General features: G+C 34.0%; 1 protein-coding gene across 1 annotated transcript; it reads right to left on the bottom strand.

Moving 5' to 3' along the window:
- Window positions 1-367: 367 nt before the first annotated feature.
- Window positions 368-3,260, bottom strand: LOC120354502 (methylcytosine dioxygenase TET2-like). Its single transcript, XM_039441802.1, has 2 exons — window positions 2,444-3,260; window positions 368-527 (listed from the first exon to the last, which is right to left on the bottom strand). The coding sequence occupies exons 1-2, from the start codon at window positions 2,648-2,650 to the stop codon at window positions 417-419; spliced, it is 318 nt and encodes a 105-aa protein (XP_039297736.1). The 5' UTR covers window positions 2,651-3,260; the 3' UTR covers window positions 368-416.
- Window positions 3,261-21,349: the final 18,089 nt, after the last annotated feature.

The following is a 21,349-nucleotide window of genomic DNA, read 5'->3' as shown; positions in this document are numbered from 1 at the left end:
CAAACCAGCAGCCAGTTTACATCTCCAATCAATATCCGCAGCAGTACCAGCCTTTGCCTAATTCAATGATATCCAGCGGCTGCATACATGCCTGCTCAAGCGCCACTGGCGTACGCACCAATGATGTATCCAAACCAACAGCCGGTTTACATCTCCAATCAATATCCTCCAATACCAGCCTTTGCCCAATTTGATGATATCCAGTTGCTGCATACATGCCTGCCCAAGCACCCCTGGCATACGAACTGATGATGTATCCAAACCTGCAGCCGGTATACATCTCCAATCAATATCCACAGCAGAACCAGCCTTTGCCCAATTCGATGATATCAAGTTGCTGCAAACATGCCTGCTCAAGTGTCCCTGGTGTACGCACTGATGATGTATCCATACCTGCAGCCAGTATACATCTCCAATCAATAGCCACAGCAGCACCACAGATTTTTGAACGACTCAGGGGCCAAAGTCAAATACAACGGCGACAGAAATGTGGCCAGGGTAAGCATACGTTCCTCAACTCCTTTTTCCTGCGGGCAACAGAGATAGAGAAAGAGAATCAGTAAAAGTAGGACACAGTAGAAAAGTAAGAAACACTTTGACTAAAAACAGAGTACAATTCTTCCCTTACTATTCTAATACTACTTACTATGGTAATAGGGCAAGGAAAGTAAAAAAAAAAGATTTTTGCCTTCAGAAATTGGCACAGCACCAAAATATTCTCCAATTAAAAATAAACATTATCATATTGTGAATTAATTCTTACGTTCAGAATCTTGTCACTGATAAATGAAAAAAATAATAATAATTTGATGAATAAAATTTCTTTGACAATTTTTTTTCAAGTGAAGGAGGGGTAGTTTTAATATTACAAATATACCGGCTGCACTAGATTTCACAAAGATGAAACACTATTATTCATATGATACAATAAGCTGGACTAAATTACAAGATTAAGATTGACCATTTATTTTCTATATCAACAGTTGATTTTCTGCTATATCAACAGTTGATCATCTGCTTTTTTAAAAACAGTATTTGATAAAATTAGAAAAATGGTTTCAACTTGGACTTGGATAAAAAAACGAAGTGAGATCTGAATATGGAACCATCGAATTACGATTTTTAAAAGAAAAAGGTATTCAAAATTGTTCGAGTTGTGATGTATTGAAGAGGAATAAACGCAAGATGGAAGGTTCGTCAATTTTCTTGTAAATCATTGTAGCTTTATTGTTTCATTTTATTCGAATTTTAAAAAGGAGCCAATATCTGTCCTAGGCACAGAAAAACATATTCGTTGATGGCCACATTTTTTAAAAAAGTAGACTAAAAATTATGAAAGGCTGCACATGGTACCCCTGCTGGTTTTGCAAGAATCCCAATATAATACCCCTATATATTTTTAATTTAATCGTAGTATTTTAAATGAAGTGTAGTATGCCTTGCTTAAAATGAAACGCCAGTGTCTAAGAAGTCACGTTGATGGCCACATTTTTAAAAATCTTGTATGGTACACTCACACAACTTTCCTTGCTCATATTTGAAACTACGATCAGACTTTTGTATATGTGTATATATAATTGTTTTCAGAGTAATTTTTCCTTTGTGTAAATTGTGAAATTCGATGATTTTTTTTAAAGTCGTCAAAACAGCTGTTCTACAGATGAAATATCTCGACTATGTGCTCTTTTTATGAACTGCTCTACCTACCTACCTCATGCACGAGAAGGAGGTTACAAAGTCCATTTCTCAAGGATGGACCCACCATTAGTTTCCCAGAAAGGAGACTCATGCCAGTTAATAGAGCTGATAAATAACTATACAGAGTATGAATTTGAAAAAATCGGTCAAGTTATTTTGAGAAAATCGTGAAAAACATGGTTTTTTAGTAATTATCCGCCATTTTTCTCAAGTATATTACGGAGCTCCTGTAATTTTCTCAGGAATGAGACTCATGTCAGTTGATAGGGCTTATAAATACCTATCCATGGTATGAATTTAAAGAAGATAGTTAAAGCCATTTTCGAGAAAACCGTGAATAACATGGTTTTTTAGTAATTATCCGCCATTTTTTATTCAATTTTATTGAATTTCTTATTGTCAGATCCTCATGGTATAAGGACCATAAGTTTAAAATTTCAAGTCAATCGGTTGATTAGGAATGGAGTTATTGTGTTCACAGACATACACACACACACACACACACACAGACCAACACCCAAAAATCATGTTTTTGGACTCAGGGGACCTTGCAACGTATAGAAAACTTGAAATTAGGGTACCTTAATTTTTTTTGGAAAGCAATACTTTCCTTACCTATGGTAGTAGGGCAAGGAAAGTAAAAAAGTAGGTTAAAAATTAGGAAAGGCTGCAAGCTTTATGATTATATTTAATTAGCTTATCATTAAATATTGAGTAAACTTCAACATTTAATCATTCAACTCACCATCGTGCAGCCGTTGTTCATATTGTTCACGTCTCTATGCGCATGCGCACAAAAATCAATGCATGCGGTCACCCCCGAGAAAGGCCGTCCTGGCTTCAAACGCAGCCGGCATTCTGACGCCTCGCGTTCAAATTTTGTCTGATTTTTGAACGACTCAGGGGCCAAAGTCAAATATAACGGCGACAGAAATGTGGCCAGGGTAAGCATACGTTCCTCAACTTCTTTTTCCTGCGGGCAACAGAGATACAGAAAGAGAATCAGTAAAAGTAGGACACAGTAGAAAAGGAAGAAACACTTTGACTAAAAGGAGAGTACAACTTGAGATAAAATAAGTGAAAATGGAGATTCAATGAAAATTAATCAAATAGAAAAGAAAAGTATTGTGAAAAGAGGATGAAAAGCGCTTGACACAGTAGAAAAGGAAAGCATTATGAGTGAAGGCAAAGTACAAATTGAGATATAATAAGTGGAAATGAGGAATCAATAAAAATTAATCGAATTGAATAAAAAACTGTGAGTTAAGTGATGGAGTAAATTAAACAAGGAAAATACTTGAGGTTGAGTTAGTAAATGAGGAGTAAATTGTAAGACAATATATGAAAAAAAACTTAAAGCATAGAGAAAAGATGACATAAGAAGATATACCATGGTATAGGTCGTTTATGTTTATGTTCCAAGTCGATTTTTTGTTAACTGTCTATTACTAGTGTGTTGTTGGGGTGAGAGTGAAAGAACAGCACAGTATAAGAGACTACCAGCGTCACATAGTCTCACTAAGAAGAAGTACCACTAGGACTGTCAGCTTGAGTTAACAGTGAAATTTGGAACATAAACCATGAGATAATTTATAAAAATATCTGTTTCTTCAAGTAATATGATATAATATTGTTTCTTTTCCATTTTGTAATTTTGTTATAGACTAGGATATATCATTCTTGAAATACTGATGCTAATTTTTTGTTAATGTCCCAAATATTAATATTCATTGTTCTATTTTTGAATGTTCTATTTTTGAATGTTCTATTCAAAAAAATCTGGTGTGGCGCACTCACACAACTTTCCTTGCCGTTATGAAAATTGATCAACTGATGCTAGAGTTCACGTGCATCTCAAGTCTACTATTCTAAGATCTGAGCTAGCTGGTGACAGACACACGAAGTCTGCTATCTCTTCATAGTGAATGATTAAATAGAATCAGCAGTTTGCAATTGAATAATCTTATTTTCTCGAATTTCGAGCTTATTTTCAATTTTAGGTTGAAATGTTACTGGACATTGATTGTAGAGAACTTTATGCTCAATCTTTTCCACTTGAAATTTTTTGTTTAAATTGTATCTGAAGCCTGATAATTGGGGATCTAAAATCAAACTGCATAGATGGGGCGGTGCTCCTGAAATTTTTACAGATGTGGGGCTTGAGGCAGTTGATAGATGACTTTTTTAGGTATGAATTTGATACACACACACACACACACACACACACACACACACACACAAAACCACTTTTTTGTACTCAGGGGACCTTGAAACGTATTAGAAATTGGGGTACCTTATTTTTTTTCGGAAAGCAATACTTTCCTTACTATTTTAATACTACTTACTATGGTAATAGGGCAAGGAAAGTAAAAAAAAAGATTTATGCCTTCAGAAATTGACACAGTACGGTACCAAAATATTCTCTAATTAAAAATAAACATTATCATATTGTGAATTAATTCTTACGTTCAGAATCTTGTCACTGATAAATAAAAAAAATAATAATAATTTGATGAAGAAAATTTCTTTATTTTGTCCAATGACTGGATTTGAAGGTAATAGCTCAGAACTGGAGAATGAACCAGACATATTAGGTATTTGGGCCACTCTGTACAAGGAAATTTTGCATGCGAAAATTGGTTCTGGACTTCTCTTATGCATACAAACCCTAAAAAATCAGAACTACAACGAATATAAAATATTATCTCTTTTGCATGTCTAAATTGACTGGACTAACTATAATGTTATAACGTGAGTCACATCTATCTTCTATAGAAGGTGGCGACAGGCGCGAATCGCCCCGATCCCCCCCACCCACCAATTTCACAAGTGGTGTTTGAAAAAAATACAGTTACTATAGTTCAGTCACTATAGACATTAAAAGGAGGTGTGCTTACATTTTATATTGTAGATCTGAATTCTCAATTTGGATACATAAGAGAAGCCCAATTTTTTCATGCAAGATTTCCTTGTGCAATATACAGAATGGCCAAAATATACCTAAAATACCTGGTTCATTTTCCAGTACACACAGTAATGACCAGAAATGATTCAGATAAATTATAGAAAAATACTTGATCTTGAATTTTGAAACAGAATCTCCTCTTTTAGTTGCTGGAAACGATTCATGGGAGAATATGATCCTAGTGTAAGATTAGATTGTTGAAAAAATCATGAAATCAAAGATACTTTCCCTAGTATTATTCTTTGTATTAGTATTACTCATGTAGTCCAGGCAATGAATGCTCAAAAAAGGGTTTAGAAGGAAAAGTTTGAAGACAATTTTCGACCCCGCAGGTCTGTTTAAGGTAGTGAGGAGGTAAACATATAAAAAGTCCCCACCCCTACCCCCTGTGCTAGGGAAGTGTGGTTGGTTCAAAGGTGCCACTTTTTGGTTTCTCGCATTTAACTCGAAAACTATGCATTTTACAGACATGACTATTCTATAAGAAATTGAAGCTTACATAATTTCCTATAATATTAATTCAACAACTTTTTCTATATCTCTTTCACTTTTCGAGATATACGCTCTAAAAGATGTGACATTTTTGAAAAAACACATTTTCCCTTAATATTTTGCTACCTATTTTTGCTCTTATAACTTTTTGAATATCAATGGGAAAAATTCATGCTGAACATGAGCTTATAGAACATCGAATTCTCTTCAATTTGATGTATATTTTCACAAGTTTACGCACATCCCCACGACTGTTGCAGCAGCTTCAGTGTTGAGTGTGAGATCTCCAGTTATGCAAAAATAGACCAATTTACAAAGGAACTTGGAGAGAATGCTTTGAACACGATTTTTGACTTTGCAGCTTTATTGAGACCAGTTAGGGGGTGAACATATCAAAAGTCCTCATCCCTATCCCTTGTGCTAAAGAGATGAGGGTGGTTTAAACGTTGTATTTTTCAATGTTTTGCTTACACGCTCATATCTTGAGAAAAATGCGTTCAACCGACATGACTAGCTGTTCAGAAATGGAGCTTGATAAATTCTCTACAATATTTGTTCTGTGGTTATCTGTGATATCTCCAACAGTTTTTGAGATTACGCTCTTAAAAGTGTAAAATTGTTAAAATAACAGCTTTTGATCCTTTTTTTTATGTTTCATGGCCCACAACTCTCCAACAATGCATAATAAAAATGAATGCTCACGGTAGACTTGTAGAGCTTTAATTTGATGTATTATTTCGCTACTTAATGTTTTCCTTCTATAGAATAGTCATGTCTGTAAAATGCATAGTTTTCGAGTTATATGCGAGAAACCAAAAAGTGGTACATTTGAACCACCCCCACCCCCTTGTCACAGGGGGTAGGGGTGGGGACTTTTGATATATTCACCTCCTCACTACCCTCAACAGAACTGCGGGGTCAAAAATTGTCTTCTAAACTTTTCCCTCTATAACACTTCGTTGACTGGGCTAATTTTCATTCTTATAGAACATGATCTAATGAACTTATATCATGGTGCGAAATCTCAATGCTATGACAAGATTAGGGAGTTGCTGGTGATGATTGAAGCTAAAAATAAGGTATTTTTCAAAATACAAGGAGCATTGCTATCAGGTGTACTTGAAAATCTATATATGAGAAAGAGCGCTCTACCTTGTCTCAAATTGTAGAGCACAAAACTACGCCCAAAGGAATTTTGAATTATAAATTTAAATGGTAAAAATCGGAGGATATTGTTGATGAAGAATGAGATTCATCAAAATTCATTTTTTCTTGAAACTTTACTTATTTTTGAAAAATTGTAACTCTGTACTCATTGAAGACAGAAACGTTCTAAATGATCTTATTTTATTAGGGATTTCGTAATCTAAATAATAGGCGAGAGCAATTTTTTCTGTTCGATTACAGAATTTGACGGAAATAACTGAAAACTGGAAAACTAACAGAAAATACGTGGTTTTTGGGCCACTCTGTATCTAGCTCAAGGAAATTTTGCATCAAAAACTTGGTTCTGGACTTTTCTCATGTATTCAAACAATATATTGAAAAATCAGAACTACAATAAAAAAAAATTGTTTCGACCTTACAAATCGTACTAGATAGAATAGAACATTTCAAACATATTCATTATTGTGTGCAGCTGTGTGGTCGTTATACTCATGCAGGTTATATAATTATTTGATTTGGAATTTGAGATATTTGATTTCTTAATTAAATCAGCTTCTGCTTCTCATACTGAGTCTAAGAATGTTGTTTTATTCATCTAATACGAAATTTAAGCTTTATATCGTATTGTATGTTGACATGCGAAACCGCTCTCAACTGCAACGGACAAATGAGCTGTCTTTGTTTAAAAAGAATGAATTGCCTTTCGTCACAGCTATTCTTTGTAAACTACCTTCTTCTCTGTGGCTATAGTGAGGTCCACGTTATAATGACAGTATTTGATCAACTTTGGTTTTGCTATCCTTGTCTATCATTCGACAAAGCCAGTGGTACTATCATTTTCTAGGTCCACAACGATGCCAATTATGTTTTTGACAGTGCAGAAATATAATTAATTAATGCAGAGAGTCGGCATCGCTATTCTTCTATCTTTATCCACTGCCATTATAACGTGGACCTCACTATAGTACCCTGGCGCAAAAATCCGCCATCTTGTTAGGAAGTTCGGCATTGTAATAGTACTATCTTGACTGGTTACATTTTTTCAAAAATATATCTCGATCTGGATACTATCAAGGGTAGTCTAGTTACCAAAATAGGTCAATAATAGGAGGGGGGTCACTTGAGTATATGGACCGCGGACTCCCGCATTGAGATCTACTTAATAAGTAGATATCAATATAATATAATATATAATAGAATATAATATATCAAAAGGGGTGATGGGGACGAATTCAACAGTGTTTACATAATTACATTGTCGTCGATTTCAAAAGATCAGCTGAACAAACATTTCAGAAAGTTGAAAGTTTTTTTTATAAATTTTAATTCTGAATCATTTTTCACGGCTTAGTAGGTTCTAAATTAGTCTATGTAAATTTTGACAATATAATGAAACCAAAAACTAAAACCGGTTTCAAGATCATATCTTCAATAGATTTTTTTTCATATTACAAAAATTGTTCAAAAAAGTGCAAATTTTTCACTTAAAAAGATGTTAACTACTTGTTTACTTGGCAGTGGTCAATATGTATTTTAAACTATGGGGTTTTGTAGAATAATCGATACTGATGGAAAAATTTTCATCCATTTGATAGTAGCCCATTTCAAAATTTATTTGAACATTTGGAAAAATAAAAAATAAATACTTTTTAATTCTCATTCTTAATAACGTTTTGCTATTTTCAGTTACTGATAAATTAGCTGAATCCTATGTTGAATATTACAGGGAATCCAATGGAAGAAGTCTGAGGTTACTAACTTCTTCATTATTAATTATTACAATATTTGAAAAAGTATAGTATTTCAGCTGTAGAAGAGTCTAACATGATTGCATAACATATTGGTATTGTTGACCACATTCTAGTCTGCTTCCAATGCAATTCAGAAGCTTCAAAAGATTGTAAAACCAAGCCTAACCTTACCAATCTAGCCTAATCACATCCCCAATCTAGCCTAACCTAATTAAAACTACCTAACCAAACCAATCCCAACCTAAGTTCAATCTAACCATTTCTTACTCAAGAGCACACCCAATGTAACATAATCAAGCCTAACCTGACCTGACCATACCAACCTGACCTAACCAACCCTTACCTAAAAATGCATAAGATGGGACTCACTAGAGATAGAAGAAATCATTAAGAATGAAAATTGAAAAGTATGGAGTGTGCAGATCTTTTTTTTTTTTCCAAATAGTATCTCCATGAAATTTTTGAGTTTAGGCTATCAAAAGTGACTGAACATGTTTCCTTCAGAATTCAGAACTCAACAAAATCCAACAATTGTTGCAGCAATGAAAATTTCACCCCCTAGATTAAATCTGCTATAACAATGAAAGGAAAACTTGGAATAGTGGAATAATACATCATTTTAAAGAAAATTCAATGCTCTACAAACCTACGATAAGCATCAGTTTTTATGATGCATTGTTTGAGAGTTATAAGCCCTGGAAGAGCAAAACATTGGATAAAACCCTGTTATTTCAACAATTACACAACTTCAAGAGCGAATATCTCGGGAACTGTTGGGAATATCACAAAATTCCACTGAACAAAAAGTGTGGAAAATTTATCGAGCTTTATCTTAGAGCAGTTATTTAAGTCGGTTGAACGGATTGTTATCAAGATATGAGCGTGGGAGAAAAACGCAGAAAAATGCAACATTTAAACCATCCTCATCCCCTTAGCACATGAGTTAGGAATAGGGAATTTTGATATGTTCTCCTCCTAATATCAAGATATGAGCGTGGGAGAAAAACGCAGAAAAATGCAACATTTAAACCATCCTCATCCCCTTAGCACATGAGTTAGGAATAGGGAATTTTGATATGTTCTCCTCCTAACTAGTCTCAACAAAGCTGCAAATTCAAAAATTTTGTTTAAAACATTCCCTCCAGATTCCTTTGTCAATTGGTCTATTGTTACAAAAATGGAGATTTCACACTAAACACTAGAGCTGCTGCAAAAGGTGTAGGGAAATTCGTAAAAGCATGTAATTATACATCAAATTGAAGAGAAATTAATGCCTTATAAGCTCATAATCAACATGGATTTTTCCCGTTGATTTTCAAGAAGTTATAAGAGCAAAAATAGAAAAAAATTGGTGGCAAACGTGTTTTTTTTCAAAAATATGTCATACCTTCAAGAGCGGATATCTCGAAAATTAGAGGAGATATAAAAAATGTATACATCATTTCAAAGTGAAACCAAAAAATGGTACCTTTAAACCACTCCCATCCCCTTAGCACAGGGGGTAGAGGTGGGGACTTTTGATATGTTTACCTCCTTACTATCATGAACAGAACTGGGGGGTCAAAAATTGTCTTCCAAACATTTCCCTCTATACCCTTTTTTGAGAATTCTTTGTCTGGACTAACTAGGTTTGATAACGTTCTCAGATGATGAAACGCTTCACTCGCATTAGAAAGATTAAGACTCTAAAGAGAGTGGACAATCATTGGGTATAAAATGAATTTTTCAAAATAATGGACTCTTAAGGCGCAATGCACACTTGCCGACGCATGACGCCTCTGCTGACGCATGCCAGCCGCCACTTTCTTTACACGTTTTATTCTCTACTTCAAAAACCTAAAACTCGTAAAAATGGTGATAGAGAAATTGTGATTTCAGATTCGGGCTCAGTGCTTCCAAATTAGTCAAGTGGCCTCGCGGCAATCAAAAGTAATCAAAATTGAAGAAGTTTTGGTTCAATTGGATATTAAGCCATTCTATATGTACAGTACTCAATATTTTTTGAATGTTTTGTCAGAGATTGGTGAAAATCTATAATAAGAACTTATATTGTTTGGGAGTTAATATTAATACAATAACTTACTTTGTTATTGCATTGAGATAAAAGTAATAGTCCAAGAATAATTGTACTATAAGGCCAGTTTCACACGACAGAATCCTGGCTCCTGAAGATCATATTATGGAAGATCATATTTCATATTTTGCAGCTCTCCTGTGCTTCCACATGGGGATCTTACAAATAAGCCAACGAATCTAACAATTAGGCCTCTCTCACACGATAGGAAACGTGCAACTTGAACACTGAACAGTGTTCACGTTTTTTTGTCGAAGTACATTGAGTCAAATCGTGTCTTTCACATGGTGACCCCGAGCCAGGAACCTCCTTTTGTCATGTCTTTTCCCCTCGAGGCAAGCAGAAACCGGCTTGGATCGAGATACTAGCGGACAAATCGCTGCTTTCACATGGTGAATCTACATCTCTCCGGTCACCACTTTTTCTCAAAAACTATCTTTCTTGAAAATGAAGATAGAAAGATTATGATTTCGGATTTGGATTCAGCTACCCCAAATTCTTTAAAGCGTAAGTCCCGTTTTCGAAAATATCCAAAAACAAGGAAATAATTATCATATAATTATACGGTAAAAACTAACAGGTACTGTACTATACAGTACGTATGTACTGTAGCTATTATAATACAACTTACACTGTATTCGTGTAGGAAATTTGGTAGGATATTTATCTTGATTTCTGAAAATACCCCAAAATAAGGGAGTAAGATAACTTTGAAAAACCAACGATTTCCTGCCGTTTGAAGAAACATTAAAAATTAGTCTTATTATGTCTTGGACTAAAAACGTGTAACAAATATCAGATCACTATTCAAGCTATCAAGCTTTTCATAAATTTATTTGTCTCCTCATGGCAGAAGGTTTGCACCCAACGTTTTCACTTAAACATTTCTGTGATTAAATTGTGATAGAACACATTATCGTATTGATCTTCTAAATCCAGTTACATGTACATCGATTTTTGTAAAATTGATTCTTTACCGTTCCTATGAATTCTAACAGGTTCAGCACAACTTCTTAAATAACATTATGTTTGATTCAACAGAATTCATAAGGATGACAAAACATCGAACAACAAAAAAATGCTTTCTGAGTAACTGGCTTTAACAAAGCATGGCTTCACGAAATACAGTACGATAATTTAGAATAGTTTGTACAATGGTTATGCTTTTCGCATTATGGCAACACTGTGCTTGCTCACTCACTTCTCCAGTTGACACTTGTTGACTTGTCAGTTGTTTACTTGACGTGACTTTGACACCTGTCATTACGCAATGTTCGGACGGGATGCAGTACCTCATGTTTGTATCTCTCAGCTGAATTTTGTCCTTCACCTTCTCAAGGAGTTCATCAAATGGGTCCGTATCACAGAGACAAGTAGTGTTTTTGAACGATATTAGTGTCACAGAGACAAGTTTCATAGGAACAAGTATTTTTATAAATGGCAGTCTCACAGGAACAAGTTCCCACAGAGACAAGGTGAGTCTCACAGAGACAAGGTGAGTCTCACAGAGACAAGGTGAGTCTCACAGAGACAAGGTGAGTCTCACAGAGACAAGGTGAGTCTCACAGAGACAAGGTCAGTCTCGCAGAGACAAGGTCAGTCTCACTGGAACAAGTAGTGTCACTGGAACAAGAAGAGGGGTAGAGTCCCATTCGAACAAGTGGAGTGTCACAGAGACAAGGTCAGTCTCACTGGAACAAGTAGTGTCACTGGAACAAGAAGAGGGGTAGAGTCCCATTCGGAAAAGTGGAGTGTCACAGAGACAAGGTCAGTCTCACAGGAACAAGGTTGGTGTGGCGTGTTGCCTACACATGAAGATGGGGATGTTTCACAGAGACAAGTTCTCACAGAGACAAGTAGTGTTTTTGAACGATATTGGTGTCACAGAGACAAGTTTCACAGGAGCAAGTATTTCTATAAATGGCAGTCTCACAGGAACAAGTTCCCACAGAGACAGGCAGTTTCATAGAGACAAGGTCTCCGTCCAAAGTAGTAGCACTATAAATGGCAGTCTCACAGAAGCAAGTTCTCACTGGAACAAGGTGTTTCACAGAAGCAAGGTCAGTGTCGTAGAGACAAGGTAGCGAATGTAGGAAGAAGTTAGGCGTGTTGCCTACATCTGAACTTGAAGGCACTCCATTAGTTGTTCTAGTAAATTGAATGTCTGCTGTTTTCAATCATGTGGGTATATGATTATGATTAAAGTTTTATCACATAAGATAGGGATGGGTTGGTAACCTATTAGAATTAGAAAGAAGATAGAATTATGAAGATAACTTAAATAAATTGAGTTCTATGCAAATGTAATATATTTCTACCAAACTCCAAGATAACTATTCCAATATATCTACTAAGTATATATTAGACCTTCAACCCGAAAGAATAATCAATATGAATATGAAATGGAATATATAAAAGCCAAATAGCATACCACTGACCTATTCATCACCGCTTCTCAAAAACCACATGGCCAAAATGGTTTTTCATTATAATTCCTTCTTTCGTAATAAATTGTTTATGCTTTTGTACTCCTGAGCGAAGCTCGGTCCCCGATATTATGAGCTAATCATCTCTTCTTTTTCCGAGCTGCGGTCTCGAATTGTAAATTCAAATTGATATAATATTAACTTCAGGCAGTCATAGAGTAAAGCTGCGTTAACACCAATAGATTCTTGTATAATAGGTTTTAACAGAATCAATTCCTCACAAACATTCTTTCCAAGGACAGTAAATTACTAAGTGTAAGAAACTCTACATCCTGGCTATCATCACGCGAATGAGGAGAAACAACGAACAAATAATACTGGCAGATCATAACCATCAAACAAGGCAGAGAAACACGAATTTAATAGTACCAGGGATGAACACTACATTTGGGCGAAAGTACTACATATAGGCTACTTGAGACCAAAAATTTACAATTCAATACCAAGTAACGTTAGGAAAGAATTCAATAGACACACATATAAAAAAGTTTATTTTCCTGGTTAGTTGATATTGAAGTAGAAAATTGTGAAAATGTAGTTATACTTTGAATATTCCAACTATATTTATTCACTTTGTTGTAGTTCAGACACTGTGTTACTTGTCAATATTTGAAAAAACATTTACTTTTCTTGGAGTATTCAGGAATGCATTCCACTCCTGAGGAAGAACTTCATCGGCCTATTTACAAGTAACACAGTGTCTGAACTACAACAAAGTTATTAAATCAAATCAAATAATTCTATTGACAAAAAAAGCATCAAAAACAGCTTACAATATCCATCCAAGAATTTCAGATAACAACTATTACAAGTTCAAAAAAAATTTAGTAAGCTTTAAAACAAATAGAAATTAGGAAAAACAGTTTTCTGTACAATAAAAGTACTTCTTACTGAATTATACCTTTGACTATAGAAAGAAAATCTTTCTATAGTCAAAGATTATACCGAGTGAGCATAAAGTCTTGCCCTGATTTTAAAAATTTATTACAGTATAACCGTTTGACATAATAATTCAATCTGGCGCTGTTACATAGGTTAGTGTTAGTAGTTTTTTTGACCAATAAATAATGGCGCTAGTGGTCCTAAACAATGACACTGTCTGTTAGTTCACGTTAGTCGTGGTCAAAATGGCATCAAAGCAGGAAAAAGCACAATTTGTGCTTTGGTTTCACGAAACGAAATCGCCCATCAGTGTTCAGCGAATTTTCGGGCTTCTTATGAATGCAGCCCTCCTGATGTTGAATCAATAAAGCGATGGTATGACAGGTTCAAAGAAACAGGCAGTATTGAAGATCTTCCTAGAAGTGGCAGGCCTAGTGTGAGTGAAGCAACTGTTGATCGTGTTCGGCATTCATTTCAACAGAGTCCTTCTAAATCAACTCATCAAGCATCACGTGAACTTCAAATACCACGAGCAAGTGTTGTGAAAATTCTTCATAAAAGGCTTAGGTTGCATGCTTATGAAGTGCAAATCATGCAGGCCTTGCAACCAAATGATTTGCTGAGATGTGCAGAATTCGCAACTGAGATTCTCAACAGGATTGATGGCGCTAATGATTACTTGAATCGCATATGTTTTACAGATGAATCCACCTTTCATGTCAATGGAATGGTAAATAGGTATAATGTCCATATATGGGGATCAGAGAATCCACACGCTACTGTACAGTTACAGCGAGACAGTGAAAAATTTAATTTTCGGTGCGGCCTAGGGCCGTTTTTCTTCACGGAAAAAAACATTAGCGCTAACATTTACTTAGACGTGTTGAAACAGTTCATTGCACCACAGTTAGAAGATTATCAACCATGGATAATTTTCCAGCAAGTTAGAGCACCCCCCCCCCACTGGGCTTTGATAATGTGTAATTTCCTAGATGAAACATTTTCGGATTGGTGGATTGGAAGTGATGGTCCAACACCCTGGCCACCCCGTTCTCCAGACATTACTCCCCTTGACTTTTTTCTATGGGGATATATCAAGGACAGAGTCTTTGCCACACTAGTTGCTGACATCGATGAATTGAAGGCTAGGATACAAGCTGCTGTGGGTACTGTGACAGAACACATGTTACAAAACACCTGGTGAGAACTGGAATATGGCTTTGACACGTTGAAGTTTACTAATGTAAGTGATATTAAAAAAAACTACTAACACTAACCTATGTAACAGCGCCAGATATAAATTGATATGTCAAATGGTTATTCTGTAATACATTTTTAAAATCAGGGCAAGACTTTATGCTCATACTGTATAATATAATTATGATTATTATATATTGGTTATTATATGTTAAAGTATCCAAATTTGTATTGTAATTGTTTTGATGAATGAACTTTGATTTGATTTGAAAACCTAGAAAATTTAATGCAACTTTGAAAATTTAATCAAAGTTTTGACATTCGAGAAAGATTGTATTGAGAGAAAATAAATGTCCACAATAATTTATTTCTATTATTCACGCATATTTTAACCATTATAAATTCAATATGATATTAAATTGGAAATTGAAAAATAATGTTTGAAGATCATACAATTTTAGAAAGGGTTCAGTTGTTCATTATTTAGAAATATAAAAAGAACATTAATTGAGTGGGCTCAGTGTTACCGTATATAATGAGTTCATACTGGTCTAATACATACATACATACTTGGACATACATGGACGAAGTCTAGGTCTGGTCAAAGTTATCAACTTTTAAAGTGACATATCAGGTATAATTTGTGTTTCTCATATTGGAATATCTGAAAATTATCTCATTTATTCGAAAATGTATTTTAAATCAATTATACAACTTAATGTTCTCAGGCTTGTATGATTTGGCGCCTGCTGGTTAGGCAGGCGCCTATTATTATAAAAATTATTATTTCAAAATGATTTCCATTGAAATTATCTTATAACAAACAGGATTCTAATTTTTCTATTTTTTTAAAAAGAAATTGGAATAGACTACCTATCAAATAAAATAATTTCTGTTGTTTTGAAGTTCAGTTTGGTGTATCACAGCTTTTTAAATTAGCCGCCATTTCAGGTTTGTATGAAAATGAAAATCTGATCTCAGTTATAAAAGCAGTTTTGAATAAACATTAATTTGACATGAAATTGGTTATTTCATCAAGGGAATGAAAACTAATATGAGATTGAATTTGATGAGATGATTTGAGATTTGTGAACCACTATGTACATGCAGTGGCAAAATGGAGTCAGTTTAGAGACTTGGCAATGTTGTTCTCCTATCTTTCTTCACTACCATTATAACCAAAGACGTTAAAGAAGTATCTTTGATTATAACATGGACCACACTATTACACAGTATATATACAGTATGGAAACTCGGCTAGTACCCTGACACAAAAATCCGCCATCTTGTTAGAAAGTTCCGCATTGTAATATAGTGAGGTCCACATTATTATGGCAGTGTATGATTGACAATACTGTTGCTGTACTTTTCTATTATACAACAAAACAGATAGCACTATCTCTCTCTCGCTTTGCAATGTTGTCTATTTGCCAGAATATTTTATATTTACTTTTGACAGTGACTGTACAAAACTGAACAAACCGCTACTTTTTTAAAAAGGATTTATATTATTTTAAAGGAAATTGGAATAGAATACCTACCAAATTCAATTCAAATTCATTTATTTGCCATAAAATAATGCAGATTGATAAAATAAATATTCTACTTACAAAATGGCACTAGCGGCGAAGAAAACTTGTGCGCCGGCAGTGAGTTCAAACAACTAGGTACAGCAAACATGTCAATAGAAAGAGAAAGAGCTTAATCAAACCACTAGAATAACTAAAATTATGGAAACCAGGTCACATCTCAATACTTACAAATGATAAGACAAAGTAACTGATGAGTCTCGTGGCAGGTTGGGTTGTAAAGCCAACCTAACTTGAGTGGACTGAATGGTGTGAGAAACAGAATTGATAAAAGAACTAAAACTTGTCCAGTTCTTGCACCACAGACCCAACAAAGTGCCAAATTGAAATTACAACTGTTGTACAAATCGTAGTTGACTCTGGGAGCTAGAATGTTTGAAAAGAATTGTAATTGCAAACCTGAAAAATGTAATAGTTCTAAGTTGAAACATGTAGTAATGATTTTTCTAAATAAAGACAAAGTTGTACAGAAACAATGACTGATTTTAATTTGCCTTTTTGTCATAGGCTGGAATAGTTCACAAACGAACAAAGAGTTTTACTGATGATGGAGTTGAAAAACGAGCTAATACAATAATACAAATACTTGCAGAAAATTCAAAAGTGTCAATAAGTCAATGGATATTACAAAACATTTGTGAAAATCTGAATATAAGAATGTAAGAATACAATAATGATTATAGATAAGTTTTCAATGTAAATTAATATGTTATTTGAATATAGACAGATGTAACTTGATAATTTTGGTTTTTTCCAATAACTGAGTTGAGAAATTTAATAGTCCTGAATTAACATATGAAGTCAATAATTCAATAGGACCTGGTAAGCAATTGTCTGTGAATTCACTTTCACTGATTCTTGAAATTATTGTTCCTGAAAAAATGAGTGACTAAAAGGCTAGAAATATTGCACAGTATTGATGATTAGAATCAACCATGGATCATCAATAAATTCAGATTAAATCTCAACAGATCATAACAATACTTAGTATGACGTGAGAGTACACCAGAAGCAACTTGGCTAAGGTGCAGAACAGAGCAAAAGACAGCTGTACTGTCTGATTTAAAATGATTGATAATTAGTGTGAAAAACGTTGAAAAATCCTAGAATTATACATTTACAGAATAATTACTAAATGTGACTTCAAATACTTGAAGTGGCAAAATTGTTGCACAACAGGCTTTCCAATGTTGTGGGAAAAGGAGAAAGGGACTCATAAAAAAGGTAAGTAGGAGTTCAATGTAACAAATAAGTAGCAATTTAAACAGAGTTTAGATATGAGTATTAGAAATACCTCTGTATAAAATGGGCCAAAGAATAAGTCTAAAAATGTTGAAAGTGACAAAAAACTCATCTGATAAGCAATCATTGCAAGTCAGGCCATCTAACTTGTTCCCGGGAGGGCGCATGAGACACATACCAGTGACTTTGACAAATGAAATTACTCTGCAGTTAGGTATTTTCAAATTCAAAAGGTCATTAACATAAATCAAAAAGAGCAATGGTGAAAGGACTGTGCCTTGAGGAAGACCAAATACAGAAAGATTTTTCAAACTTGTTTTACCATTAATTGTCAAATATTGAGAGTGATCCCTTAGATAACTCGCAAACAGATCGTTTGCTATGCCCCTAACTCCACAATTATATAAACAAATAACTCAATTTCTGTTGTTTTGAAATTCAGATTGTTGTATCACAGCTTTTTGAATTAGCTGTCATTTCAGGTTTGTATAAAAATAAAATTCTGATCTCAGTCATGAAAGCAAATTTTTGAATCAAATTATGAAAAAGTATATTTTCTTGATCAATTCGACATTAAATTGATTATTTTATCAAGGAAATGATAATTATCATTAGATTAAATTTAATGGGATGAATTGAGTAACAGCTATGTACAGTCAGTGGCGAAATGGAGAGACTTGGCAACGTTTTTCTCCTATCTTTCTTCACTGCCATTATAACGTAGACCTCACTATAGTATTGATGGGAAGTTCGGATCACTTTACTGATCCGGATCGATTGATCTTGTTCACTGCCGCGAGCCAATCAAAAATCCAGGATTGGAACTGTCTAACAAGATGGCGCAGTCACGTGACGTGTCTAGTATTTGCACTGAACTGTATACTAACTGGAATGGACTAGCAACACAAAGAAAGTGAGGCAGCTGGTAAAGATAGGCAACCCGCATTGCTGTGGGATTCGTCATTTTGTAACACATTGGCTCTTATGGAAAAATACATTGCACTGTTTCAATTTCTATTTTATTTCTATATTGTATGTCTTATTCCATGGAAGCGTTATTTTTCCTTTATTAAGCAGTTCATTGTTAGCTTTTTGAGAGCAAAAATAATGAAATAGGTTGAATATGAATAAAGAAAAGATTTTTATCATTTGTGACTGCAGTATTTTTAGTATTGTCAACTTTTCACAAGCAAGGGAATAACTTTGGGCCAGATTTCAGAGAAGCGTATCATCTATTTATTTTTATTTATTTAACAAGGACAAATATAAACTGTCATGAAATGATTGGGAATGAAAAAAACAGGCTCATAGTCCTTATTATTCCAATCCCGAATTTTGTTCCAACACAGTCCAAAGGAGGGCTGTGTTTAATCGAAACTATTAAACACAGTCTTATGTTTATTTTGATAGGATATACTATTGTTTTTTGGATTATATGATTTATTGTTATTGTTTAAGGAAATATCTTAATTTAATAATATAGGCCTACTTACAGCAGGCTATAAATGTAGAATTATGTAGGTGTGCATTGGTGTAATTTCAAATCATGTAAGAGTGGGAGTTTCAGAAATGAAGCAAATAACAAAAAAACATTTTATTATATTATATGACTATGATAAGCAGACAGTAAAATATGCTACATAATTACCAGAGTAAAATGAACAATTTGAAATTGAAAGGTTTCAAAAATTAATTACAATTCAGCTAGTAACAATCTCATATTTTTCACAATAAAAGTGGGTAAATAAAATGAATTATGTTGACTCATGATGATTATTAACACAGGATTATTAAATATATAATAATAGCAATGCACTAGGTATTCTGATAACATTTCAAATCATGTAAGTGTGGGAATTTCAGAAATGATGCAAAGAAATCTATGATGAAACATTTATATTAATTGTATTATAATTATGACCATATGATGAGCAAACAGTAAAATATGATAAATAATTATTATAATATTGTAAATTGAATGATTATTTATTTGAAACGTAAATGTTTCAAAAATTAATCACAATTCAGCTGATAGCAATATCATATTTTTCAAAATTAAAGTAGGCTACTAAAATAAAGTAGGTACCTAAAATAAATCATGTCATCTCATGATGATAACACAGAAATTATTAATCATTTGTATTTATTCTTTTTTGAATAAGGATTCATTTGTTCTTCAACTATGTTTTTTTTATTTTAGATGCTAATAAAGTGGGCCTAAATTTTCAATTAGCATAGAAACTATCACAGTATACTAGGAATAAAACCAAATTTGTTTTATTTTTGATCAAATAGACTGATCAATATAGTAAAAAGTATTGGAAATGCATGTATAACAAAAAGGTTTCTTCAAATTAATTAATAGACTAAAAATGTTTGACTCACCTGTGAAATGGTATTTCATTTCCTTTAACATGCCCATTCTTGCATCCAAATGCAACACAATACATCACCATTTTTCGGTCGTATTTTTATTCAATTCCACACATTTTACAACAAATACATCACAATATTTAAGAGGAAGGTTGTGATCTAATACTGATAGCCCCAATACTCATTCAAATCCATTTTTTAACTTTAAAAATGAAAAATCGTACTCAAGAGCTGCAACAACCTGCTTAAATGTATGAGTACGAGAGAGAAGGGAATCCCACACGGTATGCCTGTCTCACTCACTCCGCCTTACACACTTTTAGCTGTAGCTTAGCATTGGACAGCCCGTTCCAGTTAGTATAGAGTTCCAATTTCACCAAAGTTTCTGAAACCGCCGGTTTCGAAACTGTGGTTCCTGGCTGAACAGAAGTTTTGAATGCTGACGGATTTCACCAGCACAAACTGGCCAAAGATTCCGAAACCGCCGTTTTGGGGTATCGTGAAGGCAGTGAACCCGCTTGACGACATTTTTATAACCTAAAAACTTCGTTGTGCTCTCGTAGTTTGTTGTTCTAACATGTTAAGAGTACGAATAAGAATCTTCATTATTAAAGACATTGTTAACAATGCAAACGTCAATAATAGGTACTAGATAATACATAATAGTACTAGCGTGCAAATATTTGGTCTAGTCAATCACATAAAATTCTTGTATGCTATATAAAATTTAGGCTTTCAGTAGTCTAGTTTTCAATTTTCTTCTGAAGAATGCAAGAGGCAATGATTTGATTCCTAGTAGTAAAGAATTGTCAAGTATACACAAGTGATGTATACTTAAAGACAGATGTATACACAAGATTTTTTTTGCAAAGTAGTGATCCTGAGCTTTTGAACTCTGATATTATTCCTATTTCTGAATAGGTAATTGAATTTCTATTGTAAGTGGACATAATAGTTTTTCATAATAGAGTTTTTTTCTAGGTTCAATGAGAGATTTCATTAATCACATGAATCATTAAGGAGTACAGAGCTATCATCTAGAAAATTTTGTACTCCTGTTTTGGATTTACAACTAACTTTGAGATTAAAATCATCAGCAAAAAGAAATCCTGCTTTATGAGTACCTTCTATGTTACAAATTATGTCATTAAATATAGGCTATTAATGAGTATTGTTCCAAGTATGGAGCGTTGAGGGACCCTATACCGAACCTTCCTGCCCTTCTTAGAGAACTGAACATCTCTGTAAACAAACTGGTTGCGGTCTTTTAAATATGACATAACGAGATCGATTCATTCAGAATTGCAGCCATAATAAGAAAGTTTGCTACCAAGTATGTTATGCCAGTACCGTATCGTAAGACATACCAGCATATGACCTAAAGCTAACAGAAAGATCCTTATCCAAATAATCAACAACACTATTTACTAGTC

This window comes from Nilaparvata lugens, chromosome X, assembly GCF_014356525.2.
Source record: "Nilaparvata lugens isolate BPH chromosome X, ASM1435652v1, whole genome shotgun sequence".
Lineage (NCBI taxonomy): Eukaryota > Metazoa > Arthropoda > Insecta > Hemiptera > Delphacidae > Nilaparvata > Nilaparvata lugens.
Note: the sequence above shows the minus strand (reverse complement) of the source record. Positions and strands in the feature narration are given on the sequence as shown.

Bases quoted from the DNA above. Each gene is read 5' to 3' on its own strand.
- LOC120354502 (XM_039441802.1), bottom strand. From the start codon at position 2,650: ATGCTTACCCTGGCCACATTTCTGTCGCCGTTATATTTGACTTTGGCC. The intron at 528-2,443 runs GTGAGTTGAATG...TGTTGCCCGCAG, and splicing joins TGAACAACGGCTGCACGATG to GAAAAAGGAGTTGAGGAACG.